This window comes from Staurois parvus, unplaced genomic scaffold, assembly GCF_062004578.1.
Source record: "Staurois parvus isolate SC_StPar_1 unplaced genomic scaffold, SC_StPar_1.0 ptg000562l, whole genome shotgun sequence".
Classification (NCBI taxonomy): Eukaryota; Metazoa; Chordata; class Amphibia; order Anura; family Ranidae; genus Staurois; species Staurois parvus.
The window spans coordinates 2,501,041-2,515,656 of record NW_028318358.1 but is presented as its reverse complement, the minus strand read 5'-3'; the positions used below and the strand labels follow the sequence as shown (position 1 = coordinate 2,515,656).

Genomic DNA, 14,616 nt, shown 5'->3' with positions numbered 1-14,616 from the left:
AAAGAGAGGGTGGGTTAGGGAGGACCTGGAAGGTGCTAAGCGGTGACAGGAGCAAGCCGACACCACCACCTCTGCGATCGCTCAGTCTTGGTGAATGGGTCCAGATGAGACCTCCATGGGTGAGTGCCGCAGGGGAAGTGGAGTCAGTGGCCTGTACCCAGGTTTCGGTGATGGCTAGGAGGTTGAGGGAGCGGGAGATGAAGAGGTCATGGATGGCGGTAAGCTTATTGCAAACCGAACGGGCATTCAGGAGTGCAAATATTGTGTGCACTATTTGGATTTGCACTATTTGGATTTAAAAAGAAATTTAAAGGTGTATTAATAATTACAGAGGTACACTATATACATTTGTGTCGCTATATGCCTAGAGTTCAGTGATAAATAATATAATATAATACATCTCATCATATCACATAATAGCAATTTGTTAACAATATTGTTTTAAAGGACACATAAACCCTAACTGGATGGCAATGAGTTTGCTAAAGCATTGTGCATTGTAAACAATTGATGCTTTTTAAATAAAATACCGTTTTCACTTTTTCATTCAATTTTTTTTTAAGTTATAAAGTATAAAATCTTATATGAGATTTTAGTAATTTGATTTTGAATCTACTTGAACTATGATCTTCAGAAGCCACTGCATTTTAATGTCCAGAAATTTCATGTCCCATCTGCTACACAATGTAATTCTCAGATGACACTTGTTGCTGAATTTAAAGTCTTGGCTGTCGGCTCTATTAAAATCCTTAGTTTTCAAAAGTGCATATCAAAAGATCTGTGAGTTTATGATACTTCATTTTATTGTTAGTGGCATTTATCATAAGAAAGCTCCTATCTCAAATAGTTCTAGCTCCAGATGAGATCTGTGTGCAGCAGATGCTCCTACCTGAGAGGACCTATTGGCAAGCTTTATGTGCTAATATTACCAGTGCATTAGATAGTTAGATCAAGAAAACTGCATAGGATGTCTTTAGGGTTTACCATTACTTGTGTTTTTAAAAAAAAATTGTAATTAATGCAATGCCACATATCCTTTAAATCAATCAATTAATAAAGTGTTATTCTTAAAGTAGAGCTGTCATCCAGTAGTACAGTGAACCTATGTCTGAACAGATAGTGTTTATCTGAACATATGTTGCTTTTGCCATGTCTCATTACTGTAAAGTTCCATCTGTTTGTATTTAAATATGAATATGAAGCTACTGTCATCCACCTATAGAGCATATAGTCTTAAATAAACTGTGACCAGTAATATACTGCCAGACAGTACGGAGACAAGGTCACCTAGAGTCCAAGGTGAAGATGTATGAATAATGTATGAACGTTATCTTCATACTACCCCTAAGCATAAATTCCCTTTGCAAGCCAAAATTCTCCCCAAACAAAAATTTCCTCTCTTCCAGTACAAATCCCCCCTCCAAGCTCAAATCCTCTCCCTTCCAAAATCCCTCCTCGTAGCACAAATCCTTCCTCCCCGTACCCCTCTCCTAGCACAAATCCTCCCCCCAAAAATCCTCTCTCCTAGCACTAGTCCTCCCAATCATCTCTGCTAGCACAAATCCCTCCCCCATCCCCCTTCCTAACACAAATCTCCCCCTACTAGTTCAAAGCATCCCTTCTAGTACAACCCCCAAATCCCTATCATGCCCAGGGCAGTCGCCCCTCAGCCCACCCCTTGTCTGGTCCCTGCTGCCAGAGGTCATTTTGAAACTTCTTTTGAGTACCTTGCACTTGCACTGGCAGTGTAGAATATCTGCCACCATGTACCATGGATCCCCGAGCCAATTTCTGAATGGTCATATGATGTTTAGTGTAATTGCTCTGGTCATGTTATTTCATAAACTGTACATTAAATGAGTGAGGAATATCACACTCACTTTTACCATAAAGATGTATCTGTTAGTAACTATAGACTTCATCTAAGCTTTTACTCTGTATGTCACATGAATGCTTGCAGACTGCTTTAAAAGTACAGAATATCACTGAGAGTCCAGTGTCCAAAGTTTTCTAGTTTCTTAGAAATGTCTTTGTCACATGGGGATAGAGGATGTTAAAGGTGCAGACTGTGTTTTTTCAAACTTCATGATCTGAAAAAATAAAAATAATCAATAAGTATTTATTGAATTTGATTCCAGAAAATATTTTATCTGTAGAATATAGATCCAAGAACAAGAATTTAATGTATTTCAGCTTATCAGCCCTTCCATTTGGTTATTAAATTATTTTCCATTTATTTATTTTTATTATTTTCCATTTTCAGGATTTTTTTCAGCTCAGTAGATTTCTGGTTGGAAACAGAATCAAAGGGGAGAAAATAAGAGAAGTTCATTGTTGGGTTTTCCAGATACAAAGTAGAAAATGTGTACATGTTCCTAAATGAGTTAATTATTATGATACTTTATTTTTTGGCCTCTGAGTGATTCATAACACACTAGTATCCATTACTGTCCATCCAGGAATTCTAGAGACCGTTTATAGTGAACTTGCAAATAAGGGATAGAGGAGAATACAAATAGCTGATTATTGGCCACTGGTAAGTGCAAGAGTGAGTTGATCAGACACCATGAGAGAAGAATCTGGGGTCAGATTGGCAGATGAACATGGATTTGTAGAGGGAGTAAATAGAGGAGTCAAATGGAAAACAGACAGCAGGGGCTGAAAGAAAGAGGAACAGCAGGTGACAATGAACATTGGCAGTGGCAGGGAAGGCAGAATACAGTATTTGGTAACTGAGGATGAATGAGAGCCAGTTCACACTGCTGCAGTGCAAATCTGATGCGGTATCACAGTGCGAGTTCTGCTGTGACAGGTGCAAACTGAATGCAATTTCTAAGGGGAATGGGCATAGCAGGAGATTAAATTCGCACCACACCCACACTAAACTCGCAAAGGGACCCTTTTTTGGACCGAATCGCATATATGTGAACAGCCTGCATTGGAAATAATGCTTTTGTAGATTACATGCGAACCTATGCTTTGTGGATCACATCTGATCCACATAAAACTCACATCAGTGTGAACTGGCACTGAGAGCAAAAGCAAAGTGTGAGCTGATCACATACTGGGTAGAGTGAGAGAAAGCAGAAAGAAGATGAAGATGGAAGCGGTCATGGAAAGTGTAGTGCTAGGAGGTAGAGATGGAGCTGGCCATAGCTGGGGGAGAGGATTCTTGTATAAACTGTCCTTTCTGTCTTCTTGCAGAAGAACAGCAAGTCACACTCCAGTAACACACTAACTAAGGTATGAGATCCAATGCCATGTCCGTGTAGCTCTCACCCCTGAATGGCCCTACTGTTTTTCCCTAGATTCTTTTCCCAAACTAGTGTAGCAGCAGCAGCCAGGCACACAGCAACAGTCACACTTCTGGCTCAATGATCAGTCTAAGGGTGTTTTTTTATATCTATTGCTGAATAAACTTGGATGGGGATCAGGGGAGCTTTGGGATACACCAGCAACACAATGTAGTAACACAAGGACATTATTACTTTCTCAAACATCTGGGTATGATTCCTCTAGCAACACTGAGACTCCAAATTGAAGGTCCCAAATTTAAAGCATAAATCCAGGCAAAAAACTTTTTTTACTGTCCTTGTTGCTGATACCCTACCTTCACTGAATATGTCATCCATCTTCTGGTTCACTCAGTAATTCCTCTGAAATAGCCTATACATTTTTAAATCAAACCGTTAACTCTCTTTGGTTTTCTGTTTGTAAGACCTGTGGCTGCTATTCCTCCTATTTCCCCAGGCACTGATCTTGTCACATCCCTGTAGTTCTTTCTCCATGAAGCAGTGATGTAATTCAGCTCCACTTGCAGTGGTGGGCAAACCGAGACTTTCAGTAACATTCAACATATACAGGCCTAGTGTACCTGCCCACATTCCATATAATTCCGGGTGATTGATGGGAACTGTAGTTTCCTTTTACTACAAAGAGAGAGGAGAGGATATGATGTAGTCTCTGCTGTTACACCTCCTCATTGGCAGAGCAGATGCTGTTATTTTTTTAATTACAAAGAGGAGGTCATGAACATTCAGTTAGACTTTTCTCCCAAATGGTAAGGATTTTCAAAATGTTTTTACCGGTTTAGTGTTTTGCGTAGGGGGGTGGTGTAATGGGTAATTGTGTTGCCTATCCTAGAGTTCTTCTCTGGCACTGATTCAAAAGGGATATTAGCAGCAAATGGTCACTAGGATCCTTGACACCGTTCTGTACTCACAAATGGACAACATGGATACTTGGATGACTCCTTCCAACATCAGGCAGATGTTTCTTGCATGAACTCTCCTGACCAGATCCTCAGTGGAATCCCTTAATCAGTTCCAGCAAGGTTCAGTAAAATAGGCCCCCAGCTTTGAAACAGCTGCAACCTTGATGAGCACATTTATATGTACAGCTGGACTGCCCAAATGGACAGCAGCCCTTCAGACTGGGAACTTCTCCTCCTGGACAAAAACAGGGTACTCCCAAGCTCCAGACTATATATGCACTCTCCCAGCTGCCTTCTGGGCACCCTCTCCCATGGGTTGGCTAAGACAGTATAAATATTCAGGTTGCTGATTTGCCTTTCTAGGCCACTACATTCTAAAGTCTTCCAGAAAGCAGGGAGAAACAATCAAACCTGCAAGTAGTGGAGCCCAGAACAGCCCAAAACAATCACAAACTGATCCACTGATTACAGTGGAACCAAACAGAACTACATTTACTTAGCTTTCTTAGCAACCTATCTAGGAAAGTGCTACATCTGAACAAATCCTTCCAAAGATCATAGTTTGGGCACCAGACCCAGAGAATATAGTGGTGATAGTGTTGGTGGTGAAGGAGGTGCTAATAGAGAATGTATTGTGGAAAGTGTGGGAAGAGTTATCGGAGAGCATAGTTTTGATTTGCAGTATTGAGAACTGGCAGATAGGAAAGTGTGGACAGAGGGGCATGCCGTTATCACAAAGGACTATAAGGGCATGAATGATGCACTGTATGTACATTTTACATGCATTTTAAAAGTACACATCTCCAAACAAAAATCAAGATATGCCTTCTTCTTCTAACTTGTTAAAATGGGCCACTATGCATCACGTGCAAAACCATGTGAGAAGGTACTTCAAAAATTCAGATTAAGGCTACCTGCTACTAGGCATTTAGTCTGCGTGCTACCAATTTCAGCATTTTAGTGTGTCCAGGAGGCAACGAAGGTCAAGGCAGTCAGGCCTTGGTAACTATACACTTGTGGAGGGGGAGGAGGAGGTCCGAGGGAGGCACCATCACTGGGCTGTGCTTAGGCCATCAGTTACCCCTAATTTGGCCCTGTGGTATAAAGGTACAAACCTGCAGGTATGTAGGTGGGGTCTCCTCGCTTTATTCTGTCCAACAGAGATTCAAAAAACATTCTGAAATTAATGCCTGTGGCTTGAGAAGGGCAGAGGAAAAATCTGGTAGGGATCTTATACATGGAACACATTTTCTCACAGGCAAAACCCAGGTTATATAAGATGCTCTCTGCGTCTGCTTGACATATTGTCAGGATTTCTGAAATGCTGAAAGAAAAAAAGCACAACATGATAAAAAGATCAGATCATGCAATCTGGAAGATAAAATAAAAGAGTTCTTACAAAACTCTCTCTTCAAGAGAGTAGACTGACTGTGCACGTGTGGTTAGCTCTATATAAAGTATACCGGCCAGCTGGAAATTTAGGGATATATGTATATTTGGTATGCAGCCAGCTCTGCAGACACCCTTGGCGTAGGTTTGTTGTGTCTTGTTCATCAAATTATAGATTAGCCCTGGGGAGTCTCACATAAATATAAAAAACAAGAATGAATACTGATGAGTCAGTCAGCTAATAGAAGAACTTTTGGTGGATGACCCATCTATTCATGACAACCACCATGTAATATTTATAATTTGTTTAAAGTAGATGTAAAGGCAACACTTTTTTTTTCATTTTGGATAGTGCAAGGGAAGGATATAACAAATGTCAATGTTTGTTTTCCATTGTCATCAGGGAGATTTCTCTTCACTTTTTGTCCCATAGCCTGTACAGGAAGTGAGAGGAAATTGCTCCTAAGTGAGGGAATTTGTGCTTGTCAGAACTACTGCCTGCATTGGAAGATTTTCCCCCTATTATTGTTTTGGTGATAATCCAAAATGTGGGGTTTTCTTTCACTTTCACTCTCCATGATAATGGTAAACAGGAAATATAGAGAGGGTGAATGTCCCTAACAGGGACACTGAGAGCAATAAAATCTGACAGATGTTTTAATCCCTCTCCTTTCTATCTAAAACTAAAATATGTTTTGCCTTCAGTTATACTTGTGAACATGTAGCAAAAATGTTTATTCATTTGGGGTAAAATGAAAAAACGGTTAGAATGTCTGATAATTGCTACCCTCATTTCTGTAGAGTAGCACCGGTGAAGGCAGTTAAGTGAAATTTCCTCAACAGGAACTCCTATGCCAACAAAAAAAACTATTTGTAGAGTGCAGAGGGGTTATACTGCAGCAAGCCCACTAGGGAGATTTTCTCTCACTTCATGTCTCAATGACCCGTGCCACCTGGCACAGAAATTTAGGAAAAACCTCCCTAGTGAAAACATACATCTTTAGAAAGTGGATAAAGCGCTTTCTAATCTCTAAAAGCTTAAAAAAGTTCAGGATATGCTATTTTAAAGAATGAGACAAGCATATTCTTCGTAATGACAATGATAAACAAGATAAATGGTTATTGAAGCATTATGATCTTAATAGACTGAAGAAGGAGTGTTTGTTTAGCAGGCAATACCTGGAACTGGTTTTGACGGTGCTGGCTGATGTCATACTGTCACCCATGTACATTGTCTTAAGTCGAGGATGATCTACCAACCTGCAAGCATGAAAGAAACAAATAACCTGTGTTATTAAATATATGTTAAAAAAAGGATCAATGAACAAATAACAGTTGAAAAAATAAATAGATAGATAGAGAGATAGATAGATAGATAGATAGATAGATAGATAGATATAGATAAATAGATGCTACTTGCAGCTGTTAAAGTTAATTTAAAAATGTCTGCATGTATATATGACAGTTTGATTGACATGCTTCACATTGGAATTTAAAAGATATTTCATGTATTGTGCAGGATATGCACACAAAAAAGATCAAAATTGCAGTCAGCTGTGCATTTTACCTTATATTGAGGTACCTTGAGTTTCCAAAAGTATATATAGATTACAAATAAAACTTCACAGTGCAAGGTGAATAAAAGGGGAGAGAACATTTGGTTTATGTAGTATTTCATGTTACCTTATTCTGTTCCTATGGTGATCAGATAAGTATGTTGCTAAAAAAAGAAACAAAGACTGAATCAGGGAAAATGCTAATGTACTAATGATGTAAAATGTGGTTCAAACCCAGCTATTGCGCACATAATGTTAGGTTACATTGTAGATTGTAGGAGTTACCACATACCTGTGCACTATCTCTCATGGTACCCCACTGCCCTCAAGTGCAAAGGTAAACATTTAGCTATGGATAACTTTATGGACTGCATGGATAATGGATTCCATGTTTATAATTAACTAAGGATAGTAGTAGTTGATATTATATTATACTTATCCTCACTGTGAGGCAACCAGCTAACCAACTGCTTGAGCTTGTCAAAGGTTGAACATGTCTTCTTCTTTCGGGTTTGTAGAGAATGGGGTACCTTGCTCCACATTTGTAGCCAAGTATACGTATTGAACAGAACCGTGCTGAACATACCCCTGGCATGCAATCTGTGGGAGGATTTATTCCATAAGCCTGTAATGACTCTATCTAAACACCAGTGGAAGTGGGTAGGCTTTGTCTTCCTGGCAGCCTGCCAGGCACTGGTCAATGCCTGGCACCAGCAATATCACCACCTAACCGAGGGTATACATTGCCTCATGGGGACCATGGTCCACAGGAAGTTCACTTCTATTTTGAACAACATGCATGGTGAATATCTGAAGGTTTAGAAACCATGGGTGGCCTGTTATGACAATATGAACCTGGACCACTACTTGCTCTCTACTTGAAGACACTAATATGGGTCTCCATCACAGACCTATGGTAATTTCCTGCGGGATTCCCCCCTCCCACCACCACCACCCCTCCTTCTCCCACTTTTTCCCCTCCCTTTCTTTCTCTTCTTTTCTCCTTCCTACCAGTTGTTTTTTGGTTTTGGTCCTCCATAGGCTCTTCTTTTTTGTTGGCTTGTATGGAGAACTTGAACCACCCTCTTTTCTCAGGTTTTGGGTGGCTCTGATCATGCATCAAGTGCAGATCCTGCATACTTGCACACTTTTTTGTGCTGTTAAGTATTCATGTCCTGGTTGTGACGGTTTCATTGACAGTTTGGCATCTACTACGTTTGATAACATTGTATTTTTCTGTCTGCAAATTTACTTTTTGAAACTTTCAATAAACACTTTATGTCTTTTTAGTGTACTATAGTTAAATGTGCAATTATGTTAGCATTTTATAAATGTTTTGTATAAAGAACTACAATGTATTGTAATAAAATTAGATCGTTTTGGAGTGTTAATTATTTTAGTATGGCACTATCCTTTTGTAGACACACTGAGATATAACCCAGTTATGACCAAACACTCATTCAAATGTGTTCTTTACACCTATAACAAATGTTCATCCAAATGAATTCTGCACATTTATAATCAAACATTCATCCAAATGGGTTCTGCACACTTTTAACCAAATGTTCATCCAAATGTGTTGTGTACACTTATAACCAAACATTTATCCAAATAGATTCTGTACACTCATAACAAATGGTCATCCTAAATAGGTTCTGTGCATGTATGACAATTATTAATCCAAATGGGTTGTGTACACTTATAACCAAATGTTCATTCAATCAATTAGAACCAGACATTCATCAAATTGGTTGCGTATACTTATAAAGAAACTTTCATCCAAATGGGTTGTATACACTTATAACCAAACACTTGCATGCAGTAAAGCCTCACTCAAGCCAAATTTATTTTTGTTTTGGATTGCAAAAAGTGGGATGAGTTACTATTAATGCCTGTTTTTTTCTTTCTGTGATCCTGTTGGGGTGATGTTCTTTCATTTTCTGTCCCTGTGGCACCCATAGAAGAAATGAGGGAGCAGTTGTCACTGGGGCTGGAAGTCACTGACAGCATTTAACGCACGTCAGAAGTTCTAACCCTTCCACATTTTTCTAAAATGTGTTTGTGTCTGTGTCACCAGGTGTGATTTTACATCATTTTCTGTGCTAACCCTATTACAATTTATCCAAAGCAAAATAAAACATTTCTGTTAGAGTTTTTATTTAAAGTGTTACTAAACCCACAACAGTAAAATCAGTCTGTATATACAGTAAGGCATGTTTGTTATACTCGTGGAATCTAAGGGGTTAATCCTCCACATTGTGTAAAAAGGCTGTTTGATCCTGTCTTCTCTTATCCTCCCCTTCTTCTATTGTCCCAAATCCATCTCTACAGAGCTCTAGGAGTCACTCTTCACATGCCCAATTAAGTGGGTATTGATAGGTTTTTTTTCTTTGGGAGGGAGCATGTGATCATCACAGGGCCAATCAGCACTGTCCAGACAGAGGGTCAAGGGTCATGCAGCCTCACTGGACAGTCAGAGCAGAATGAAAGCTCTTCCTAAAAGCTTTAACCAATGCTCAGATGGACACTGATAAAAGTCACAAGACTGCTATATTCTGCTGATGAGAAAAGGTATTTAGCAGTTTATATTTGCTAAAATAATTGCATTTCCATGTTCTGTGTACTGTGGGAGATCAGATATAGTGAATGCATGGTCATGGGTTTAGTTACACTTAAAGCAGCCATTTTACAATATATATAGTGATATTCTGGGGATATTGCTCAAGTGCAGTAGCATTTTCTCTGAGTTCATGACAGTCATGTACTATGTTTCAGGACTTTAAAGTAAACTAAAATATCCACACAAAAAGAAAAAATGGTTGCCCCTTAGGGGGTTTCACCATCACTTTATATCACAAAAATTAATTATATTCAGCCTCCTGGCCCTCTCTTGCAGCACTACACCTCAGGCCTCAGACATAGACCTCTTGCATAATGAACTTTTGCAGCTTTCTCTGCCCTGGCCTCCAGGCTTAGAGCCTCTTGTTTGTTCACCTTACAGATTTCTCTTTCTTGCAGCCTCAGACTCCTTGGGAGTATGGAACTCTGAGCTATGGCTAAATCCTTCATTATAACAAGTGTGCATATATGCATACTCAGCCTGCTGTTTTCTGGCAAGACTCAAACATAAGATCAGAGGGCTTTACTTATCAGTCAGAATACTATAGCAAAAGTGATACAAAAATTTAACAAAGATGGAACTGCAACCATCTCACAGAGATGTCCAGGCCATCCACGGAAATTAACACCACCTTGACAGGAGCGTCTTCTGATGAGAAGGGTTGAAGAAAATTGCCATGCAAGTTCTGTGCAGTTAGCTAAAGAAGTAGAAAGCCAAACTGGGATGATTTCCTGTGACACAATACGATATACACTGCAGAGGATGGCATGCATATGTGTTGTCCACAAAGGAAGCCTCTCCTAAAGCTTATGCACAAAAAAGCCTATCTAGGATTTGACAGGGCCCATGCTGAAAAAGAAGAAGACTACTGGGACTCTGTACTCTGGAGTGATGAGACCAAGATAAATGTTTTTAGAACTGATGGCTTCAAAACTGTATGGCATTGCAAAGGTGAGGAGTGCAAAGAAAAATGCATGGTGCCTACAGTGAAACATAGTGGTGGCAGTGTCCTTCTGTGGGGTTGCATGAATAATGCTGGTGCTGCCATTACTCTGTGCTCTTGGTCATTGTGTACTTTTACAACATGTTGCAATATGTTGTCGAATTGTTCATTCAATGCCTAGAGACTTGGTGCTATGGTGCTATCCTTACAAATCATAGAGGTCATACAAAATACTAGATGTAGTCGTTTTTGCTGTGGGGTTTATTCATTTTGCACTAATTAATTTGAGTAAAACTGAAAATTTTTTAATCTAAGTTATTTTATTAACCTTACTTTCATGTAATGAGCTAAACAAATGTTCTGTAAAACTCAGTTTTGTCAAAATTGTGGAAATTGTTCTTGTGTTCATGGAGATGTTGATTAAAATCTTACTTTTCAAAAGGGATGTACTCATTTTTGCTGAGCACTGTGTGTGTGAGTGTTTGTACAGGTGAAACTCGAAAAATTAGAATATCTTACAAAAGTTCATTTATTTCAGTAATGCAACTTAAAAGGTGAAACTAATATACGAGATAGACTCATTACATGATAGTTCAGTTCAGATAGTTCAGATAGTTCAAGCTGTGATTTTTCATAATTGTGATGATTATGGCTTACAGCTCATGAAAACCCCAAATCCACAATCTCAGAAAATTAGAATATTACATGCATTCAATAAAACAAGGATTGTACATAGTACAATATCGGACCTCTGAAAAGTATAAACATGCATATGTACTCAGTACTTGGTTTGGGCCCCTTTTGCAGCAATTACTGCCTCAGTGCAGCGTGGCATGGAAGCTATCAGCCTGTGGCACTGCTGAGGTGTTATGGAAGACCAGGATGCTTCAATAGCGGCCTTCAGCTCTTCTGCATTGTTCGGTCTCATGTCTCTTCTTTCTCTTGGCAATGCCCCATAGATTCTCTATGGAGTTCAGGTCAGGCGAGTTTGCTGACCAATCAAGCACAGTAATCCAATGGTCATTGAACCAGGTTTTGGTGCTTTTGGCAGTGTGGGCAGGTGCCAAGTCCTGCTGGAAAATGAAGTCAGCATCCCCATAAAGCTTGTCTGCGGAAGGAAGCATGAAGTGCTCCAAAATCTCCTGATAGACTGCTGCGTTGACCCTGAACTTAATGAAGCACAGTGGACCAACACCAGCAGATGACATGGCTCCCCAAATCAACACAGACTGGAAACTTCACACTGAACTTCAAGTATCTTGCAGTGTGTGCCTCTCCATTCTTCCTCCATACTCTGGGTCCTTGGTTTCCAAATGAGATGCAAAAGTTGCTCTCATCAGAAAAGAGGACTTTGGACCACTGAGCAACAGACCAGGTTTGTTTTTCTTTAGCCCAGGTAAAACGCTTCTGATGTTGTTTGTTGTTCAGGAGCGGCTTGACAAGAGGAATACGACATTTAAAGCCCATGTCCAGGATCCGTCTGTGTGTGTGGGGGCTCTTGATGCACTGACTCCTGCCTCAGTCCACTCCTTGTGAAAGTCCTTAACACTTTTGAATGGCCTTTTCCTGACAATCCTCTCCAGGCCGTGGTCATCCCTGCTGCTTGTGCACCTTTTTCTTCCACACTTTCCCCTTCCACATAACTTTCTATTAATGTGCTTTGATACAGCACTTTGGGAACATCCAACTTCATTTGCAATTACCTTTTGAGGCTTTCCCTCCTTATGGAGGGTATCAATGATGGTTTTCTGCACAACTGTCAGGTTAGCAGTCTTTCCCATGATTGTGATTCCTACTGAAACAGACCGAGAGACCATTTAAAGGCTCAGGAACCCTTTGCAGGTGTTATGGCTTAATTAGCTGATTAGAGTGGGACACTTTAAGCCTAGAATATTGCACCTTTTCACAATATTCTAATTTTCTGAGATTGTGGATTTGGGGTTTTCATAAGCTGTAAGCCATAATCATCACAATTATGGCAAATCACAGCTTGAACTATCTTTCTTTGCATGTAATGAGTCTATCTCATATATTAGTTTCACCTTTTAAGTTGCATTACTGAAATAAATTAACTTTTGCATGATATTCAAATTTTTTGAGTTTCACCTGTGTATATATATATATACACTCTATTGCCAAAAGTATTGGGGTGCCTGCTTTTGTACACACATGAACTTTAATGGTGTCCCAGTCTTAGTCTGTAGGGTTCAATATTTAATTAGCCCACCCTTTGCAGCTATAAAAGCTTCAACTCTTCTTGACCATTCTTCTAGAAGAGTGTTTGTGAGGTCAGGCACTGATGTTGGACAAGAAGGCCTGGCTTGCAGTCTACACTCTAATTCATTCCAAAGGTGTTTTATCGGGTCAGGACTCTGTGTAGGCCAGTCAAATTCCTCTACCCCAAACTTGCTCATCCATGTCTTTATGGACCTTGCTTTGTGCACTGGTGCGCAGTCATGTTGGAACAGGAAGGGGCCATGCCCAAACTTTTCCCACAAAGTTGGGAGCATGAAATTGTCCAAAATGTCTTGGTATGCAGGTGCCTTAAGAATCCCCTTTACTGGAATTAAGAGGCCAAGCTCAACCCCTGAAAAACAACCCCACACCATAATCTCCCCTCCACCAAACTGTACACTTGGCACAATGCAGTCAGGCAAGTACCGTTCGACTGGCAACCAACAAACCAAGACAAATTTAGCAGATTGCCAGAGAGAGAAGTGTGATTCATCACTCCAGAAAACACGCTCCCACTCCTCTAGAGTCCAGTGGCAGCATGTTTTACACCACTGCATCCAACGCTTTGCATTGTATTTGGTAATATAAGGCTTGGATGCAGCTGCTCTGCCATGGAAACCCATTCCATGATGCTCTCTACACACTGTTGTAATAATCTGAAGGCCAATATGAAGTTCAGAAGTCTTTAGCTATTGACTCTGCAGACAGTTGGCGACTTCTGCGCACTGTGCGCTTCAGCATGCACTGACCCCCGCTGTGTCATTTTATGTGACCTACCACTTTGTGGCTGAGTTGCTGTTGTTCCCAGTTGCTTCCACTTTGTTATAATACCACTAACAGTTGATTGTGGAATATTTAGTAGCAAGGAAATTTCACGGGAGGACTTATTGCACAGGTGACAACCTATCATTGTACCACGCTTGATTTCAGTGAGCACATGAGAGCGACCCATTCTATTACAAATCGTTGTAGAAGCAGTCTGCATGCCTATGTGCTTGAGTTTATACACCTGTGGCCATGGAGGTGATTGAAACACCTGAGCTTTTGGAAATATAGTGTGTGCGTATATATATATTATATCTATCTATCTATATATCTATCTACCTATCTATCTATCTATCTATCTATCTATCTATCTATCTATCTATCTATCTATCTATCTATCAGCACTGCTACTATCCAGGTGTGTTGGTTGGATAGCACGCCCCCTGCCCCCCCCGTCATTGTAGTGCTTCCTGCCAGCCACTATGATACTACAGAACACAATACCCAGAGGAAAGGACCACAGCAAGCAAAGGGAAATAGGCTACCCAATACACCCAGATGTTTTGGATAACATCAGTGCTGATATCTCTGGTAAGCTTTATCCTCTAAAAACAGTGGACAGTTTTATCTCCTGCAGCAAGGCAACAAGGTCCTCCTCCCTATAGCTACCTTTATGCCTATTTACACCTTGACCCCTTGGACTCCCAGATATAGGATGCTCCTCACAGCTCAGTATGATACTGTATATTCTGACAGAAACTTAAAAAGCCTACCTCAACAAAACATTACATTTTTTATCATAGATACAGCTACTTCTCACATTCCCACCGGTATCTGCATAGAAACTGAGATGTTTGACATTTGTGTAACACTGCGCTGGCTACAATTTACCATT

The 14,616-nt window shown here is 40.1% G+C and overlaps 1 protein-coding gene across 2 annotated transcripts in view; it reads right to left on the bottom strand.

Annotated features, from left to right (window-relative positions):
• Positions 1 to 288: 288 nt before the first annotated feature.
• TESPA1 (thymocyte expressed, positive selection associated 1) overlaps positions 289 to 14,616 on the bottom strand; it is a 31,229-nt gene continuing 16,901 nt past the window's right edge. For both annotated transcript variants that reach the window (XM_089691392.1, XM_089691393.1), the window contains exons 6-9: positions 7,286 to 7,322; positions 6,782 to 6,862; positions 5,329 to 5,537; positions 289 to 2,090 (exon numbers count right to left, since the gene is read on the bottom strand). In XM_089691392.1, the coding sequence (XP_089547518.1) occupies positions 2,077 to 2,090; positions 5,329 to 5,537; positions 6,782 to 6,862; positions 7,286 to 7,322 (341 nt within the window). In that variant the 3' untranslated portion in view covers positions 289 to 2,076. The remainder of the gene's footprint in view (positions 2,091 to 5,328; positions 5,538 to 6,781; positions 6,863 to 7,285; positions 7,323 to 14,616) is intronic.